Source organism: Corapipo altera, unplaced genomic scaffold, assembly GCF_003945725.1.
Source record: "Corapipo altera isolate COAL_440 unplaced genomic scaffold, ASM394572v1 112, whole genome shotgun sequence".
Lineage (NCBI taxonomy): Eukaryota > Metazoa > Chordata > Aves > Passeriformes > Pipridae > Corapipo > Corapipo altera.
In genome coordinates, this window is record NW_020884899.1 from 4,728,215 (window position 1) to 4,747,482 (window position 19,268).

The following is a 19,268-nucleotide window of genomic DNA, read 5'->3' on the forward strand; positions in this document are numbered from 1 at the left end:
ACCGGCACCCGCGCGGCGCCCGCCATGGCCGCGCCCGCGCGGGGCCGGTGGTGGACGTGCAGAGCGACAACCTGGGCGAGCTGTGGCCGTCCCTGCTGCTGGCGCTGCGCTCCGCCACCTTCGTGGCCGTGGACACGGTGAGCCGGGGCGGGGGCGCCGCCGGGGTGCGGCCGGGGCCGCGGGGCCGCTGACGGGTGTCTGTGTGTGTCTCCCCGCAGGAGCTGAGCGGTCTCGGCGCCAGGAAGTCGCTGCTGAGCCCGTGAGTGCCCAGCGGGGCCGGGGCCGGGGCGGGGGGCGAGGGGGGGCTCGTCCCTCGGTGCCGAGGGTTCACGCTCCGCTGTCCCGCCGCAGGTGCATCGAGGAGCGGTACAAGGCCGTCTGCAGCGCCGCCAGGACACGCTCCGTGCTGTCGCTCGGCCTCGCCTGCTTCAAGCAGCTCCCGGAGAAGGTGCGTGCGCGGGCCGTTTGCTGCTGCTCCCGCCTTCCCGAGAAGCAGCGGGGACGTGCCGGGAGTTGGGACCCAACCCCCGCCCCGCCGAGCTGCCCCCGGGCTGTTCCGGCACCCCTGTGACCTGTCCGTTCTTTGTCCGCTCTCCCGGCGCAGTCCGAGAACACGTACCTGTGCCAGATCTACAACCTGACGCTGCTCTGCATGGAGGATTACGTGGTGGAGCCCCAGTCGGTGCAGTTCCTGGTGCAGCACGGCTTCGACTTCAACAAGCAGTACTCCCAGGGGATCCCGTACCACAAGGGCAACGACAAGGTACAAACCCAGCTCAGGCTGCTGGGAGGGCACTGGCTGCTCCTGCTCCTGAGTGAGGGTGGGCTCACACTGCGGCCCTGAGTGCAGCATTGTCCCTCTCACCTCCCTGCTGCTTCACACCCAGGCTGTCGCTTGGTGCAGTTGCTTTTCCAAATGTTTGTGTTTGTTCAGAGCAGGTCACAGATGTGGGCAGTGTTGTGCTGGCACAGGCTCTGAGGGCTCCCCAGGGTGGTGGTAGGCTGGGGTGCTGAGGCTCCCTGACTGATCCTTCCTCTTGCAGGGCAATGAGAGCCAGAGCCAGGGCGTCAGGACACTTTTCCTGGAGCTCATCCGGGCGAGGAAGCCACTTATTCTCCATAATGGCCTGATTGACCTGGTGTTCCTGTACCAGTGCTTCTACGCCCACCTCCCCGAGAGCCTGGGCACCTTCACTGCCGACCTCTCCGAGATGTTCCCAGCAGGAATATACGACACCAAGTACGCTTCGGAGTTTGAGATGCGCTTTGTGGCGTCCTACCTGGAGTACGCCTACAAGAAGTGGTGAGCATCACTCTGGTACTTAGAGATCACAGGGGGAAGTCACTGTGTATTTGTTTTTCCAGGCAAGGGGGGGCTGTGTCCTTTCATTGTCCCACTGCCTGTAGAAAGGTGCTTTTCAGGTGACCCATGCTCTGTTTCTGGTATGGGTGCTGAGTGCACAGGGGTGCATTTTTTAATACACCTTACCTCTCTGTTGAGTAGCTGCTGAAAGAGGATTTCAAACCTAGTGCCAGCAGAGGACTGACCACAGTGACCTGATCTGAGAACTAATTGAGTCGCTGCCTGGTTCTGGTCCAGCAGTGCCACAGGGTCACAGCAGAAACACACATCCCCTAAGAGCTCAGAGAGCAAATGAAAACAGGGCTGCCCTGCAGGGTCTGCTGGTTATAACTCTGTTTTATGAGGGATGCTGCAGTTAAAGAGTGGGTGCTCCCTGCACCTCCTGACGCTGACCAGCTCTGTCACACACACCTGCAGCCCGCTCCAAATCCCATCACTGCCTTCCAAGAGAGGGTTGTGCTCTTGTTCGGGACACCTGTCTGTGCTTTGCAGTCTGGCCTCACATTCTGCAGTCTCCACACAATCTAAACAAGCCCCTGGCAGTGCTATACAGCCCCTGGAATCTCCAAAAAGCTTAAGTCATGCTCTGCATAGAGGAGAAATGGTATTTTTAGTGACTGTTTTATCTCAGGAAATGCCACTTTGACAGGTCTGAAAACATTCAAGATGGCTGTTCAGAAAACATCAGAGTGCTTTGTTTTGACAAGATAAAAATACCTTTTAAACTGACCTCTTAAATGTTTTAACCACAATTCTAGTTTCATGGAGCCTTCCAGAGGTTTTGGGCCTTTAAACCACCTCCTGGGACAAAACAGAGGTCAGATTCTTTTCTCATACGATGGAAACCCTTTCCTTTTCTGCATTGCCCAGGTTCAGCCTGCCTGGGTGGTGATGCTTCATTTTGGGGTGGTTTTTTTTTGTCCATTAATAGTATGAAAACTAACAGATATGCTTCCCTTAGTATTCAAAATCAAACTATGTGCCACCTTCTCCCATAGCTTCACCAGAGACAGTTTTCCCTGTCTGCATACTGGGATAAGAAAAAACAACCTTTAAATCAGTACAGAAACAACACTTACTTAAGCTGCTCTTCCAGGATTGAATTTCTTCCCAGCAAGCTGTGGAGCTCAGGGGCAGGAAACTCGTGGATCTGGGACTCAGTGGAGAGCAGGGAGTTTGTGCTGGCTCCACGCCATGGGCTCTTTGGTGAGTTCCCTTCAGTAACTGTGTGCTCCTGTTTGTTCCAGCAAGAGGGAGAACTCCAAGCTGAAGGACTCCAGTGGGCAGCACCTCACCGTGGAGTTCTGCAACTACCCTGCCAACATGTCCCGATACATCGACTATCGCTGCTGCTCCCTGGAAGAGGAAAGCCACAACACGGGAAACAAGGTGCCTGTCTGTGAGAAATTTTCGGTAGGTAACCTGAATCCCAGCTTCCTTCATGGCTCCGTGGAAAGAGGCACACCTGGCCAGAGCAGGCAGTGGTAGGGAAGCACATGGGAACTTCCCTTCACTTGTTTCACAGCAGAAGGAACATTTTCAGGCTTCATGTGGCTTCATGACAGAGAGGGTAATAGCACACCCTGCTTGGGAGGTGGGGAATTCTGCAGGCTATGTTAGATGGAAAGATTCAGAAGGAGATTCTATGGCCCTAAACAGCAGGATGGTGTGAGTTACAGTACCCACTGCTTTTGGGGGAGGGATGCAAGTTCTGTATTAGTTTGGCTTGTCCCTCAAGCAAGAAACACCACCTCTACCCTCCCCTGTATCTTGATTAGATATTAAAAAAAATGTTACCTGTCTGCAGCTTCTGGCACTGTAGCACAGGGTGACCCACAGCACCTCCTGGTGCTGCTGCAGTAGCAAACAGCGAGCCTGTCCCATCAGATTGGAACTGGCTTCAGGTGCTTCATGGAGAAAGGAGCTCTTCCTGATATTTCATTCTGTCACAGAACAACACAGGCTGGGGAAATCTCTGGAATTTTCTCATCCAGCAACCAACTCAGTGTTGCTCAGGGGCTCTAATTGAGCACAGTGTTCCTGATCCAGCCTCTCAAGCCCCTGGTGGAGGGGAATAATTAGCTCTGCTCCCTGTTATGGTGAGCGCTGCTCTAACCAGGAAGAGAGAGGCTACAGACTTCTTTCTCTCTCTCTCCTTAGGCCTATGGCTGGTGTCCAAAAGGGGTGAAGTGTCCACAGTCTCATAACATCGATCTCATCATTGATGAGGATGACAAGCTTTGGGAGAAGCGAAAGAAACGGAAGCACAGATGGAAGCATCGGAAGAACACAAAAGCATCTGCAAAGGCGTTCCTAGAGGAAAGCTCAGGGGAAAAAACAGAGCAAGCTCAGAATGGGGAGGAGGGACCACCACAGAAACAGAGCTGCTTTGAGCCTGCAGCTGCCACAGAGCTGGCAGCGATCGCACCCAATGGAGAGGGCAGGCCCCTGGAGGAGAACTCCATGGATGTGGAAACAGAGGTCAACTCAGACACCAGCACACAGTGGGAAGAGAATCTGGGGAGCACTGAAGGAACTGCTGTCCAGGTAGCAGTTGCCCTGAGCCATTCTGCCAAGGGCAATGCCTCTGACAGTGACCAAGTGGAGAGGAAGCCAGAGGTTCCTGCTGGGTTGGGCTCAGTCAGTCACCCAGACATCCCCAAGACTGAAGCAGCAGGTGCTGCAGGAAAGGAAAAGCAAACCCGTGTCCCTCCTTCCCAGGGGGGCACACACCGAGCTGGCTTTGATGCATTCATGACTGGCTATATCATGGCTTATGTCTGGATGCTCAAGCAAGGGAAAAACACAGACACTGGAGCAGGGCCCTGGTTGCCAGACTGCCATAATAAACTGTACCTCAGCGGGAAATCAGTGCCACTGCAAATTGTGAAGAGCTTGTTTTCTAAATCTTCCAAAGCCCACAGCGAGAAGATAAAGTTGGCCTGGGACAGTGCATAGAACTACAGAGCTCCTCACTAAACTGATTATTTTTTTTTCCCCTTCAAGTTTTGAAGCCCTTTATTCCATCAAGTCCTTTATTTCATCACCAGAAAGGGAACAAGTTCCTTGTTTCTGTTTTAACATCTGACCAATTAAATTGCTCTCAGCTGGAGTTCCCCCTGTGTTCCTTAGCAGCATATGTTGGGATGTGAAGGCAGTGGTGAGGCTGAAGAAGGGGGAGGAGAAGTGCACCTTTGGTTACAGCACATCCAGATGAGACCTCTTCTCCTACGGGAGAGAGGGGAAGGAGAAAGTTTCTCCCAGATGGACCAGCTGATTCTAGTGCAGGCTAACAGCATGCAGAACCAAGCCGTAGCAGGTCATCAGCCTTCTGCCAAGGGGAGATGCAGTGAGGGTGAAAGCCAGATGTGGTCCTGAGAAACTGCACAGCTTCCTGTGCTACTGAAGCTGTTCAGGGCTAGAACAAAGCAGCCACCATGGCAAACTCCCTGCAGGCTGCTATCAAAAGCTATGGCCTGCTCTTCTGGGCACTGTAACCCAGAGCAGTAAACAAAAAATCTTTGATTCTCATGAATTTAATAGTGCAACACTTCAGTAAGATGCAGGAGAGAAATAACACTGACTCAGGATGATTCCTTGTTTATAATTCAGCACTGAGTAATAGCAAATACAATTTCGAGCCAGGTGGCATTTGTAGCTTAAGTAAGCATTCGAGCCAGCTTTTTTAACCTAGAATTGTCCTCTTAATGACAAGACTCAGGCCTTGATTTCATTTTTATTTTGAAAGCAAGTTGGGAAAGTTTACAAAACCTGACCAAGAAAAAAATTATGAAAATATTTAACTGGATTCATCTTTGGTTACTTCTTATTGCAGTTCCAATAAAACATACACCATTTCTATAGTTCAAAAAAGTCAGAAGGTCAATCAACATAAAAACAAGACGTGCTTTCTTTACATATTCATAAATATCCGCAATATTAGAAAAGTTGTTTCGCAAAGATTTCTTTTTCTGGCAGTGTTAACTTACTATTATACACAGGCTACAAACCTCTTCCTAAGCCTTTAATTACAAGTTGAGCTATTTACAGTCTGCAAAATATTAAGACGTAAAACTCCTTCATAAATACGAAAATAGATCATCTCGCAAAGGTCTTTATACTTAATCAAATATCTGGCTGCCCCTCCTCCCAAAAAAAAAAAAAAAAAAAAAAGGTTATTTGTTTTGCATAGAAATGTAGTGACATGCAATATAAACAATAGCATTAAGTGCAAACAGGAATTATTCAAGTGTCTTTTAGTTGTACTGGCAAAAAATACCAATGCTCTGTTACACATAACACATCAATGCCTCTCCAACAAGTACAAGTCTGCTGCAGCCCCTTGTGGCTGCGCTGCTTTTGAAGGGCAGCAATTCACATGCATTCTCTGGGCTGCGTTTCATCAACCTGCAACCACAACGAAAATAGCTTATAACAGACATTTAAATGAATTCAGTACAGAGAGATTTAAAGTGAATTTAAAACATCTTTGATCTCGTCACGGAGATGCGTAGCAGGAACGGCTCCCGTGGAGTCGAAGTCACGGTAAAATCCGATCACAGCAGAACTCTGTCGCATCACTGTAAAACAAGGAGTTTGCTAACCATGTGTTCATCAGTAGCTGTCAGAAAATGGCCCCCTGTCAAAAAGCAACCTCAGGTAGGCAGAAAACCTAGGTTTGCTAGGTGCAACCTAGATTCAGCTTTACACAACCAAAGGGATGAGATGCAGTGAGTTCCAACTGCATCCAGACCCTTGGAAACACTGGGTTTCAGCAACCACTTAGCTATTTCTAAAAATTACTTCTTACTCCAGTTTCATACACATGCCTCTTCCCATGCAGACCAAGAATCCAGGAAAAGGCCTGAGCTGCTAGTCCTTGGAATTTCTTTTTCTGACATCTCCACCTCAGTACAAAGAGCCAGAAAAGTCGACAGACGTGCCCAGTGCACGTCAGCTGTTTGTGCTTAGAGCAGACATCTAAGAAAATAAAACTTTTAGCCATGCTGCTTTGTAAGAGCTGTTCAGGGCAGGGAAACACTGTAAGAGTGGTGTAAGAGAACAGATGAGGTCACTGCAATGGGTGCCACAGAGGGCAACAGGCTTGGTGATGAGGTGTCAGCTGACAGCCAGGGCTCCCGGGAGCCACAAGGCAGCCAGAGGTGTGCGTGTGCTCTCTGATGAGGCTGCAGGCTGCTCCAGGATGCTGGGCAGCTTCCCTCAGCCTGGTGATCCAAAAGTAAACTTACTCATTATTGCTTTTTTTTTGTCTGAAGTCACGCACTTAAATGCACCTTGTGACAACAGAAGCTGGTGCTGATGGTTTCCCTCCTGGAAGATTACAATTGTATCAAAGATAAAAGTATTAAAAAAAAAAAAAGAAAAAGAAAAAGCAAGCAGGCATAAGGCAGGCAACTCTGGCAATCGAGTTCTGCTGTTTCTCTGTCCTCAAAGGAAGTTACACACAACACAGTGCCAGCTGTACAAGCTGCTCTGCACTCTGCAGACACGATACAGAATCCAGACTATTCTACAGATCAGCACCTTCAAGAGGCAGAGGGGTGTGGGCCAAAAGGGGTGATCTTAATGAGCACAGGCATTTTCTCTTTCAAACTGCCAACAGCTGCCTAATCTGAATGGACTGTGCTACATAACTCAGCAACACTGGGTTTCTCATTAAATTCATTGCAGCCACTGCAAAGGGAGAACCGCTGCTCAGGTTAACACACACTTCACAAGACAGAGTCATAATTGTAACTCATGGAATAATTACCTACACCTCTGGAAGGATAAAAGAAAGAACTAAGGCTTTCTCCAACCTTTCTTTGAGATGGGAGAAGAGTAGAAATAGTCTGGCTTCCATCAGAGACTAGCTTACATTATCCATCCTTACAAGAGAGCAGGAAGAGAGTGTAACAGGCTACCTGGATGAAATTCTGGACTCTCTGCTGCATCACCATCTGCTCAGCAGGCATGCAATGCATACCTCACTTAGGAATGATAATATAGGTTAAAAAAAAACCCCATAAAATAAAATCCCATATTGTTGGGATGATGATAATGGAAAAGGATGTTGCACAAACCTCATCACAGAACAAGCTTTCCCCACGCATCGCGTCCCAGAGCGGGGATCACTGATGCTGGTTCCAGCAAGCAGCATTAAAAGCTCATGTTGCTGCTTCTTTCACATGTACCTGCTGGTGAAGGAAAGTAAAAAAAATAATATCAAAAAATAAAAAGATCATCCTATTTAGTGACAGGAGAAGCCAAAAACAACAGCAGCTTCTTTCTGTAGAGGGGGAAAAAAAAAAGTTAATTTGGGACAAGCTGATTTTCTTTAGTTTGACAATTCAAAGCCCTCCTGTGAGTCATCCTCTCTAAGAGCACTTGTGTGGCCACAACACTGCTGGCAACTTCCCCTGAGCAGGGGATCACTGTCTTCTGTCAAGCAGCTGGTTTTAAGTGAGGAGCCATCATTACTGCAGTGGAATCAGTGAGATGGGATGTTGTACCAGAGAGGGAGGTGAATGTGACCCTTCTAGCTTAGTGATAATAGTCAACTGGGATGTAGTTACTGTATTTAAAGATTCTGCAGGAACAGATCATGATGTTCATTCAGTTCTTCAGAGATAAGAGCACATCCACCCCCCCCCCCAAAAGCTCAGTACAACTAGTTACTCTTAAGTTTCTTCAGAAGCCCAGAAATCACAATGCCTGCAATATGCTCTCTGTGCCCTGGGCAAATCTTCTCCACATTTGGGCTGAGATACATGAAGAGCTGTACAAGGAAGAGAGCTTCCCTGCACTAATGCATTAAACATCATTACCAAATCCCAAGGGAAAATGAAACACCAGGGAACAGATTCTTCTTGTTAATTGCAAAGTATTTGTCATGTGACTCAGCCCACAGATTGTGACCAGCATGAGGGGTTTTGTTTTTGCTGCTTTTGAATGAAGAGCTTGTTTAATGCTGCAACAGCATTCACAGCAGCTCTGGAACCAGAGAGCATTCCTATCTGCTCAACATAGCTCTGAAAGACCTCTGTGCCTGTTTCTAAAACAGAGGCTCCAACTCACGTGCACTGCTGCAGAATTAATGAAAAATCTGCAGTGGCTTAGAGCAGCTGGTCAGTCAGAGAAAGAGGGAAAACCTAAGGGTCATTCTTTCTACTCTACATGGAGCTTAAGGCCTTGAAATACTCCATGCTGGAAATCCAGGTCAAACTGTTTACACGGTGCCTGCTCTGGCTGCTGCCTCTTGGAAAGGCTGTGGGGCTCACATGGCCATTCTGGCTGGAGTAGTTCCCCCTCCTATAGTAAATCAGGAATGGGAATAAGCACAGTTTGAAATAAAGTTTTATAAAATAATCAGTCTCTCCAGACACTGTCTGCAGCAATCTGTTTGACAGGCAGCTCCCACCATCTGCTGAGTCTCTTTCAAATGTGAAGCCCAGCACTTGAGAAAAACAGAGTTTAAGCAACTGGGAACAACTGTTCCCTCAAGGACATGTTCAGTTTGAGCCCTCTCTTCATATGTCACAAGTTGACTCTGTGCTGCCACTTGCTGAGATGTTGGAGGAGGTCTGAGGCAACAGGGCAGGACTGTCCCCATCCTGTTCCCTGAAGGGCCATGCCTCTCTTTTCAGCTCGTTGGAAGGACTAACACTGAACAGAGGCTTTGTGGACTCTAACAGAGTAATTTTCAGTAGATCATCTTCCACCTCCATCTCTTCAGATGGGAGACAGCCTGCAGACACTTGTGGGGGGCCACGTCCCTCAGAGTTCACTGAATTCTCAACTGGGAGCTTTTTGTAAGATAGAGGCTCAGGCTGGGCCAGCACTAATGGTTGGTTACATGCTGGAGCTCCACACGTGTTCTCAACAAGGCAAAACCCATTTTCCTCCTGGGCCACTGGCCCATCTGAACAGTCCATATCCTCTTCTTGTCCTGGTGCAAGAAGAAATTCTGGTCTGTGATGCTTGGCGTGAAAGGGGGGAATCTCTGACACACCATATTTACTGCTACTCAGGAGTTTTTGCCGAACCTCTGCACCAAGCTGAGCTGGGTCACACCTGCCCACGGTTGAAGACAGTCCTCCAAACAGGCCATATTCCTTGTGTGGTAATTCAGGAGAGAGCGGAAGCGATCTGCATCTCCTCCCAGGAAGCAGGGAAAATTCCTGCCAGTCTGTGCTGTACGCCTGCCGCAAGTGGGACTGGCTGGCTTTGAGGCGCCCGCCTGCCTCTGGAGAGTACAAGTCAAACACGAGGGAAATCACAGACTTGCTTGGCATGTCAAAGAATTTGATCTTCCCTCCCTTGAGGTCCTCCCGGGCACTGAAGGGATTCACTTTCCGGCCTAACCCTTTGTTTGGTGTATAGTAGGGGTCCTGCACATTTATCTTCCTGGAAGGCTTGCGGGAGAAGATATCTGACTGGCTGCGTGACAGCCAGATGTTCCGACGGGGACGGGGTGACTTGGGTGGGATCTTATCATCCAAGGAACTCAAACGTTTTACTCCTGGTCCTTTTTCAATTGATCCTGAGTAGAAAAAGAGAAAAACACTCTTAGCTCTATACAGCTGTATGTCTGCTTGCTCACAGAGCCTTCATGACAACTGTAAAGAAAAAAGCTGCATTTCTGATGTTCCAAAGTATCTTCCCAAAGCACATGTCTGCTCCTTCCTTATGAGTTCCTGCACAGACACAAGTACACCATTCTCTTCTCAGTGTATTTTAGAGCCCCTTCAAACCTCCTTGCTGCCAGTACACTGCCACAGCAGAGACAGCACAGGATGTTAGAGAAGAACAATTTGCATGTTTCTACATTTATTGTCCTGGCTTCCAGCAGAGGTTGCCCAAGATCTGTTGGTAATACTGGCCATAAAAGAGAACAAGTACAAAACTTAGCTGCCAAAGGAACTGGAATTTTTTCACCATGATAGAAAAAGTCTAAAGACCAAAATAAATGCCCCTCCTGGTACCGTGAAGATTTTAAATAATTCCATCGCAGCCTTCATTCAGTACATTATCCCACACAAAACTAGGATACTAGGGGTATGTGATTGTTTGACCCTGATGAATAGGAGTTTTAAAGTTGTCCATATGCATGTGTATTTGCACACACACACACACACACACATATAAATAAAGCTGTATCACTAGAACAGGTTGGGAAAACGGTAGATGCTAACTCTGTTTGGAACATGCACCTGGCACTGGCTCTCAAGGTATCTTTGAAGAGTTGTGTTAGAGCCTTAACAAAAGAATATAAAGAAGTGATATCTCCTTTTGATTACCATTTCCAGAATAAGCACATATGGATTTTCACTTTCCCCTCTAAATACTGCCACAGTTTAGACTGCAGTCATTCCATGTAGGAAAGTGTACACAAGTCAAAGAACAGCATGTAACACTTCTTCAAGAAGTACTTGTTTTGTACATGCACTCCAAGGGGAGAATGCCAAAAATGTGAAAAAAGAAAAACCCAACACAAACCAAACCAAAAATCTAAACAAAAAAAAAAAAGTTTTCCTTTTTAACTCACACCTCTTTTAGATGCTTTCCAGGTCTGGGAGAACCACCACAGGCATTAAGTGTATGTGGTTTGAAATAGAGAATAATCATTGCAATCTAAAACCATATTACAGATTGATGGCTATGTATATGTGTTGCATATTTATATATACACACAATATGAGAAACTATTTTTACTGTACTCTAAGTTCCCAATGCCAGAAGTGTACTAATATAAGAGACACCCAAGTCAGAATATGGCCCAGGCTACCAGAGTTTGCTCCCCACACCAGGTGGCACCAGACAGCTTTAGAGAAAACCTTTCAAGGCCAACATTCCCAAGCAGACTTGGGATTCATCTTTTCCCATCTTTCAGAGTATTTTATAATACTCTTGCATCTTCTGTGCTCTTCCTCCTGAAGGAATTTAAGAAGCTTCTAAACGTTACGCATAACATACACCAAAGAAATTGTGTATATGTACTGAGTAGGGCAGGGATAAATAAAAAGTTGATGGATTTTCATATACTATTAGCAACTTACAAAACCATTCCCAAATGAACTCTAAATTTCCTCTGCAGAGCTTGTGGGCAAAACCTCATGAGGCACTTTAAGAAACAGTTAGCTGTTTTTTCCCCAAAGGACACTGCAGTGCAAAGTACACAGCATTGCTCCAGAATAATTTTCAAGGTTCAATTAAGTTTTTCATAAGGTGTAAATAATACCATATATAGCTGAAATCCCAGGTTTCAAAATATGAAGCATTGTACCCTCTTGCTATTAGCATGCAGCAATACTTGTACAATACAGACACTTACCTTTTGGTTTTCTTTCACTGTTGTCAAGGTTCAAGAACTTTCTCTCTCTCTCAGAGTCCTCATTTCTCAGGCGGTTTAACATTTCCTCCAGTGTTTTGACAATATCAGCAAATGAAGGACGTAGCTTTGGATCCATCTGTGAATGGACACAAATCAAATAAGTTCATGTGGGTTAGTCCATGCTATTCTGCTCACACAGTGGGCAGACAGAGGGACAATCTGAAGAAACTAAGGAAATTCAAGACTGTTTTAAGTGTGTTATCATTGCAAAGTGGCATTTCTCTCTATCATACTTCTCACATTTAATTATCAAGTTGTAAACATTTATGCAGAAGATGAATTTTAAACTGACAAGGTGGGAATCTGTCAGATTCATGGCTTGTGATGGGGCTTTGTTTTGAACAGCTTGAATAGTTCAAGATTTCTTTCTGGACTCTGGTTATCAGAGAGAGATTATGTACTAACATTACTTCAAAAGGGTTATACAGAGCAACATGGCTATGTCATTCTTTAAAAGTTTGTAATTCTTCTATCATCTCCCTGTGGCTTTAATTAAAACCCACCTAAATGGTATTGCTGAAAATGCATCTTTCTATCTGCTAATCAGCCTTACCACTTGATGTACTGGTCTGTCTTGCAAGGAAGCAAGATTGGTTATATAATTTGACCAAGTAATATATTAGAAAAAAAACCCCTCAGGTAAAATATTCCCCCTGTATCAGTTTGAATTTCTCAGTAAGTATTTAATTATTCACTCTAGCAGAAATGGAACTCTAAACAAAGACCAACACTAAAACTGAACTACAGGCCAAGAAGTTTAATTTAAGATAGTAGGCATTTCATAATTTTGAACATCGACCCTGTATATATGTTACAGGTTTAACTACTGTAGGTATCGGCATCTAATTCAGAAGCTGAAAGTTAACCTTATTACAGTAATAACAAAATATTCTGCTTGACCTGATTCCTGTTTCCAGCCTTCTAAAGGCTTTTTCAGAGTGGGCAAGCCCAGACAGATCTCACCTCTACAATGGGAACAGTGGTGCTTTGTGCACAACAAACCTCCAAGACCTCCCTGTAGTGCCCTGCAGGTCCTACGAGATGGATCTTTCTGAAAAGAACTGGTATGATCAGCAATGCCAGAACACCTTCCAGCAACACAGGGTGAAGGGCTAAAAATTCACATGTACAGTAATAAAAACCAACCAAACAAATCGCACTTGAAGAGCTCAAGAGCAGCAAGAAAGTTGTTCTAATGCAGCAGCTGGAATTTCCTGACATTGGAAAACATTTTTCTGCTTTCCCTGCTTCACTGAAAGAGTAGGGCAGGGGCAACACTGAAGCACACACTGTACTCTGACAAACTTACTAATTTGAGAAGTTTAAGGAGCTGTTGCAAGCTACAGAAAGTTAGAGGAAATAAAAGGGGCTCTCTGGCTATTTTAATTTATGCTAGGTAAGATCCAGGACAAAGGCACCAATGGAAAAGTTACTCAGAGCACCACTTGCCTCTTCCATCCCTGAGCAGCCCAGATTCTGCTCAAATGGAATAAAAGATTCTTCCTCAAGGCAGCAGTTGCCCACAGCTCAGCTCGTGATGGTAAGCATTTTGCATGATCATTTATGATTATGTTTACTAAGTATAGACACAAATAGGCTTACAGTTGTTGGGGAGCCTTCCCTGAAGGTACTTATTTAAAAAATCCCACACTTTATAACAGCAAATTAAAGACATTTTAATCCACTCTTCATACATGTCAGTATGACGGTTTTTTTACTGGTTCTCTTACGTGCCCTAAAACACGTTTCCTGGCTGTAGAAAACCCCAGGGCTTTGCACATTAGTTTGCACATTACTTCAGCTGATCAGCTGGATACAGTTCACATTTTGTTGACCTACTAAATAATAAAAATGTCCATGTCTAAGAGCAAATTATCACACTAATCACCTATTGCTGAAGCACAGCATGCTTAGGAAAATGTAAGAAAGACTTATCTGTTTATCCCCTCTTTCCTTCTACTAGGTGAGTGCTAAGTGAATTCCAGCATGGCCCATGCTGAAATCAGCATATTAATGGCTAGATCACATGAAAGTAATTTACATTTCAATTTGGGGAAGGGATATTTATTACACAAGAATCAGCATTTGACAATCAGTAGGAGAAAATCCTTTTTCTCTGACCACACCAAATTCTTACATGAGAATACAAGGCCCCTTCCTTCATGAGCAATTGTTCTCTGAGTTTCTGTGCTGAGAAATTGCTTTGAATCATGCACCATGTGTTTGGATGCAGTACCATTTCTGGACTCTAGAGGTGGGAGTTGATATTTCCCAAGTCAAATCCTACCTCTAGCCAAAACCTTTAGCACTCATGTAACCAAAACACTTCATAAACATGAGTCAGACGTACCAATGTCCTGGTGAAACAAGCTCTGCTGTACTAAGGTGAAACCACAGGAGTGAAGTAGCTTGTCCACAGTAAGTTCCACAAACATTTTTAGAATTAAATTATGCTATCTGGTGTCAAGAGCAGCAGTCATGCCCCCAGTCTCACCTTTATACCGTGCTCTCCTGAAGCATGGGCATTTGCACTAATACAAAGGAGAGAGAGCTCAGGCCAAAAATAAGCATCAAGAGCACAAAGAGATGAGACTTTTCTTACAAGCACTCACTTGGACACAGGGCTGGTACTGGTTCCAGTATGGCCTGGTTGTGAGTCCCTGGCAAAGTTTTGTGCAATAAAACTTTTAGAAGGTTCCTCAACTTAAGTTGTGCAGGCTGGACAGTCTCAACTTCATCTGAATCTGGTGGCAGCTCAGGTTCTCTTATTTCATATAAACCAGCTTACTATACAATACTAGCAACTCTGTTACTGGATAACCAACAAGAGACATCTACTTCCTTGGAATTTTCACAGTGAGGAGCCATGAAGGTATCCAGAGTAGTTTAATGCCTGCCCTTGGATTGTTTGTTCCCTCTGTTTGGGAGGGCAGCTCAGAACCCTTTCTTCACAGCTCAGTAGGTCTGTACACAATAACAGCTGCATTTTGTCAGCCCAAGGGTTACCCAGTTTCAATAGCATCCAACTGGTTATGATCAGCCTGAGCAGCCTGCAAGAAGCTGTTCAGTTCTGTCTGCTTGGCATGACAGAACACAGAATTGCAAAAACACAAGATATACCTTTTTGCAAGGGGAAGGGAAGGATTATAAAAACTGCAAGGGACTTTCTGGGTTATCAGAAGGCACTGCTGTTATAGGTAGGCTCTTCAAGCCTCTTCTGTAAATGCTTTAAGCTCTATCTTCAAAAGCCAGAGGGATTTAGAGAACTCTAGTTTAGGCCTCTCCCCTTCAAGTAAGATACTCACGTTACAGCAGTTGAAGGCCAGCTGGAGGAAGTCAGGAGGACAGTCTCCCACCATGTGCTGGAAGGAATCATAATCTAATCCAAAATTCTGTACAAACAAAAACACAACACAGAGATATAAGTGAGGTCTGCTATCTGGCCCAAAGCATCTTCTTTTTAGGGGAACCCTACGTGGAGTTATCAGGAATAGCCAGGAACACCATCTCAACAACCACATGCAGACAATTTTAAGAAAACTTCAGGCACACTTTGAACTGCAGCATTCCCAGTGGGGATTACTGATACAGGATACCTGTAAGAGAATGGACTGACTTCAAAGCCCATCCTTCTTCCTGCATTCAACTGCAATCCATTGCAGTTAAATGTTGCCTGTGTGGATCTGGAAACAATCTCTTATACTGTGATGTTTCACTGTGGTGACTTTCACAGTGCAAGTTAACAGCCTGCTATAAAACCGGAGACTTTGCTATGATGAAAATGTATCAGTTAAAATGGTTAAGTTTTCTGTGGATGGTAGACTGGTAATACAAGTTATCCAGTTCCTTAAGTGCACGCCTATAAAATGTGAAGGCCAGAGAAGGAAAAGAATTTTACTTACTGCAGTTTGAGACTTAAACAATTTCACATTTTCAGAACAAGAAAACAACAGACAATTTGGAAGAGCCCCCCAGAGGGCCAAAAGCTGCCCTGCAGATGTGACTCAACCAAAAGGCAACTGAAGAAAGTAAGAAGTATCTTTGATTAGTCAATTATAGCTGAGATCCACAGTGCTTAGCAGAGTCCATGTAAAACTAAGAGTGAGCTTATTTTAGCTGCTGTTAACCCAGGTCCTGCCCCTTTCACAAGGAGGGGCTGCTTAGTGGATGCAGTGTGCCAAAAGTGCCCTGTTCTGAACCTGGCAAGAAGTCTACATGAGCTATCACTCCACAAAAGGAAGAGTTTGCACTGCAGTGCTCTCAATGTTCTGCCAGTCAGGGGCAGAAAAGAATTCCCATGAGGATCGCAGCTGCACCAAGTCTCTGGGAAAGTGTCTTCAATGGAGCTTCCTACAATAACAGCATAGAAGAACAAAAGCCTTTTACAGGCTATTTTTAATGTAGCACCTATTCATCGTATCTTTGGCAGCAGTGCCAGAAGTTCTAAAGGCCAGGCCTTTATCATGGCAGACTCACCACCTCCCACCAGTGTTATAAATGCACCACGTACCTCTGTGCGAGGGAGATAGTCTGGATCTGCCTGTATTCTTGCTATAATCTCACACAGAATTATACCATAGGAGAACACATCTGCCTGAGAGAGAAAAAAAAAAAATTAATAGACACAGGGTTCAGTTATGAATACTGAGTGTTCTTATCTGCCCCAGAGTCTCTCCTTACCCCAAATGGCTATCGGGGAACAACTAAACTGGCACCACAGCCTTACAACACTGAGCAACTGCATTATTAGCTAACATTTTCCACGTGAAGAAACACATGCTCACAGTAAAGCATTCTTGTTGCATAAACAGCAATGATAACTTTAAAATTCTTTCAAGAATAAAAGAGAAAACCGACCAAACCACTCTTAATTCAGCAGCGTGAAAACAAAACAAAAAAATAATCCTTCCTTGCAAAAAGAATGGTGAAGTTGCATTTGATGTCCTACAGATGGGAATAATTAGCCAAAAACGTGACATGCCTATATATCACTGTGGTTAGAAAAACGGGTTTAGAATACACATGATCAAAACTTATCCAGAACATTAATACTGCTGTTAAGAAAAATTACAGTTTTCTCTTCTCAGGGTTCAATACCTCTGGAGAAAACAGTGTCTTCCCAAAGCTCAGGATATCCAGCAGCACTGTATGGCAGCCTCAATTTCCATGACACTCAGCAATCACTTATCTGACTACCCCTGGAGCTGCACAGTTTCTCAGATTTCCCCCACATGAGTTTTCCATGTAATAAAATTTAGGAAAACATGGAATACAAGTCTACAGAGCAGAAGCTTGCATCCCTCATCCCTTACATATCAGCCGGGCTTACATGACACCTTTCATGCTGATGAGGTGTAAGACCTGCTTCCTCTTTAGTCCTCCATGCCCCAGGGTTGGTGAAGAATGTGGCACCACAGATTTGGTACTTTATTATTAATTTAGGTCAACTGTAACTCTTTAAAAAGCTTTGAAATGTAATTATTACATTAATTATTGAGGTAGCTATTGCTTTCATGCAAGTTAAAACTACTACCAATTAATAGATTATTGACTACTAGCTCTAAAGAGGTACAGGATGTGTGTTTTATCACAGAAAAGCTGCACTATCAGGGCTGAAGTAATGGAGAGAAGATCTTGTGTACAGAAGAGCTTGATTTAAAATACTGTTTTCAAAATCCAGTGCGATCTGATCGTCCCCTAAAAGAAACATTTCCCAATGACACAAATAGGAAAACTAGTAAATACCTGTGGAGAGCATTTTTATCTTATCAAGAAATCTTACCTTAAGAAATGCTGATTTATATGTATACACATATACACACACATAATTGTACAAGTTTACATACAGGTTTTACTTCTACCCAGATTTCACTAGTGTATGGGAAGCAACTTCACCACATTTCTCTTGAGACTTGGTTAAATGAAATTGTCTTACATCAACAAACCATCATCCTATTTTGGCATGTGGGGTGTTTCAGAATGGAAACAGCATCACAGAGAACAATCCTAAATCTAATTCTATTTCCATGTAAGATTACACACCGTGAATTAAAAATATTAGAAATGTCACAAGTGAAAACAGCAAGTTTTATTATTATTGAAATTCTAAATCTTGCATACAGCTACTGAAGAGAAATACCTGACAACTAACATCTATATCATGTACCTACCTTTTCATTGTAGGGTTCATCTCTGAGAACCTCTGGTGCCATCCAGAAGGGTGAACCCACCACTGGTAACTTCTCACTATATGGATATGGGATAGATGGGGAGGAAGAGGGGAGAGGGGTGGAGGAAGAGAGGAAAGAACCATTAATTAAATGCTCAAGCACTGCTATTAACTTTCCCAATCAATAACTCACATTTTATTTCTAGTTTTTAAGTGCCTGGCCACTTTGGGGGAAAAAAAAAAAAAAAAAAAAGGTCTATTTTAAGGTCATAGCTGTTCAATAATTTTTATTTCCAAACTCCTGGCAGATTTGGCTCCTTCATCTGTACATGGAAACGTTTGTGGACATCAGTTTCAGGCTAGATGCTGAATTATCCATTCATCCACCAAGACATGCAGGTATCCATCTCTACATGTATACTGATAAGCAACTCTGAATGAAGTCAGCACAGCCTGTTTACAAACTGAATTAAAACAAAACAAAACAACAAAAAAAAAATCAAGATTGACCAAAGGAATCCTTTAATAGGCAAAAACTAAAAGTAATCAGAATAGATCCAATTTGAAAAATCTGCCGTTTCCATGTGGCTGAATACTGGGGCCTTAAGAAAGACCTCCAGCCTGTCACCCACCTGACCTTGAGGGAATACCTATTAAAAAAATAAAGGCCTCTGAAGGCTTCAAGATAGCATGGCTTGCTATCAGCAAACTGAGAACAACAAAGCTGCCTTTCAAAATGAGGTAAGACTAGATCAAACCAAAATGGTGTCTAATGTGGCAATTCTGTTAAGTTGTTTATTTCAGTAGCTACTCAAGCTATTACTGTCAGTTTTCAGTTTTCAGGGCATCTAAAAACTGGTTATTAAGAACAACTTAAGGCACCTGTAGTGCCTTCCTGATTTTGTGATGGGTTCATTTGAATACCACTGAAGCTTTCAGCACCTTACGGGGTGCCCCAGAGGAGCTACAAGACACACATTGGCTGTACTTATCAGTAGTTTGGAAATTAAGACTTTGTTAAGCTTTTACATCAATATTTCACCAACATTAACACAAGCCTTTAGACCTCCCAAGATATGGTTTTAGGATACGTGCAGTCTAAAAACCGTACATAGCTGAGATCAACTTTTATTGTTCTCTTTGCAGTCAAAAGAGCTGGAAGGCTTTTATTTATTTTACTCAGAAGTACACACTGGAGAAAATCTGACAGCACATTTCACAGTCAGAATACTCTGAAATACACAAGTTAATATACAGAGAGAACAATGAAATCCTTGTCCTTGATCTCCCCAATGGAGGGATGACAAAAGGACTATTTCCAATTTTGACAATAGCTTGGGACA

General features: G+C 44.4%; 2 protein-coding genes across 6 annotated transcripts in view; one reads left to right on the plus strand and one right to left on the minus strand.

The window, feature by feature from the left end:
* Positions 1 to 4,479, plus strand: part of TOE1 (target of EGR1, exonuclease) — a 4,967-nt gene extending 488 nt beyond the window's left edge. Inside the window, exons 2-8 of the mRNA XM_027648861.1 lie at positions 1 to 137; positions 219 to 259; positions 352 to 448; positions 605 to 763; positions 1,044 to 1,303; positions 2,611 to 2,776; positions 3,524 to 4,479. Of these exons, the coding sequence (XP_027504662.1) occupies positions 1 to 137; positions 219 to 259; positions 352 to 448; positions 605 to 763; positions 1,044 to 1,303; positions 2,611 to 2,776; positions 3,524 to 4,321 (1,658 nt within the window). The 3' untranslated portion in view covers positions 4,322 to 4,479. The remainder of the gene's footprint in view (positions 138 to 218; positions 260 to 351; positions 449 to 604; positions 764 to 1,043; positions 1,304 to 2,610; positions 2,777 to 3,523) is intronic.
* A 604-nt stretch (positions 4,480 to 5,083) lies between these two features.
* The window catches only part of TESK2 (testis associated actin remodelling kinase 2), a 113,216-nt gene continuing 99,031 nt past the window's right edge, over positions 5,084 to 19,268 (minus strand). For all 5 annotated transcript variants that reach the window (XM_027649099.1, XM_027649102.1, XM_027649098.1 and 2 more), the window contains 5 exons: positions 17,927 to 18,002; positions 16,267 to 16,350; positions 15,062 to 15,148; positions 11,697 to 11,832; positions 5,084 to 9,905 (listed from right to left, as the gene is read on the minus strand). In XM_027649099.1, the coding sequence (XP_027504900.1) occupies positions 8,893 to 9,905; positions 11,697 to 11,832; positions 15,062 to 15,148; positions 16,267 to 16,350; positions 17,927 to 18,002 (1,396 nt within the window). In that variant the 3' untranslated portion in view covers positions 5,084 to 8,892. The remainder of the gene's footprint in view (positions 9,906 to 11,696; positions 11,833 to 15,061; positions 15,149 to 16,266; positions 16,351 to 17,926; positions 18,003 to 19,268) is intronic.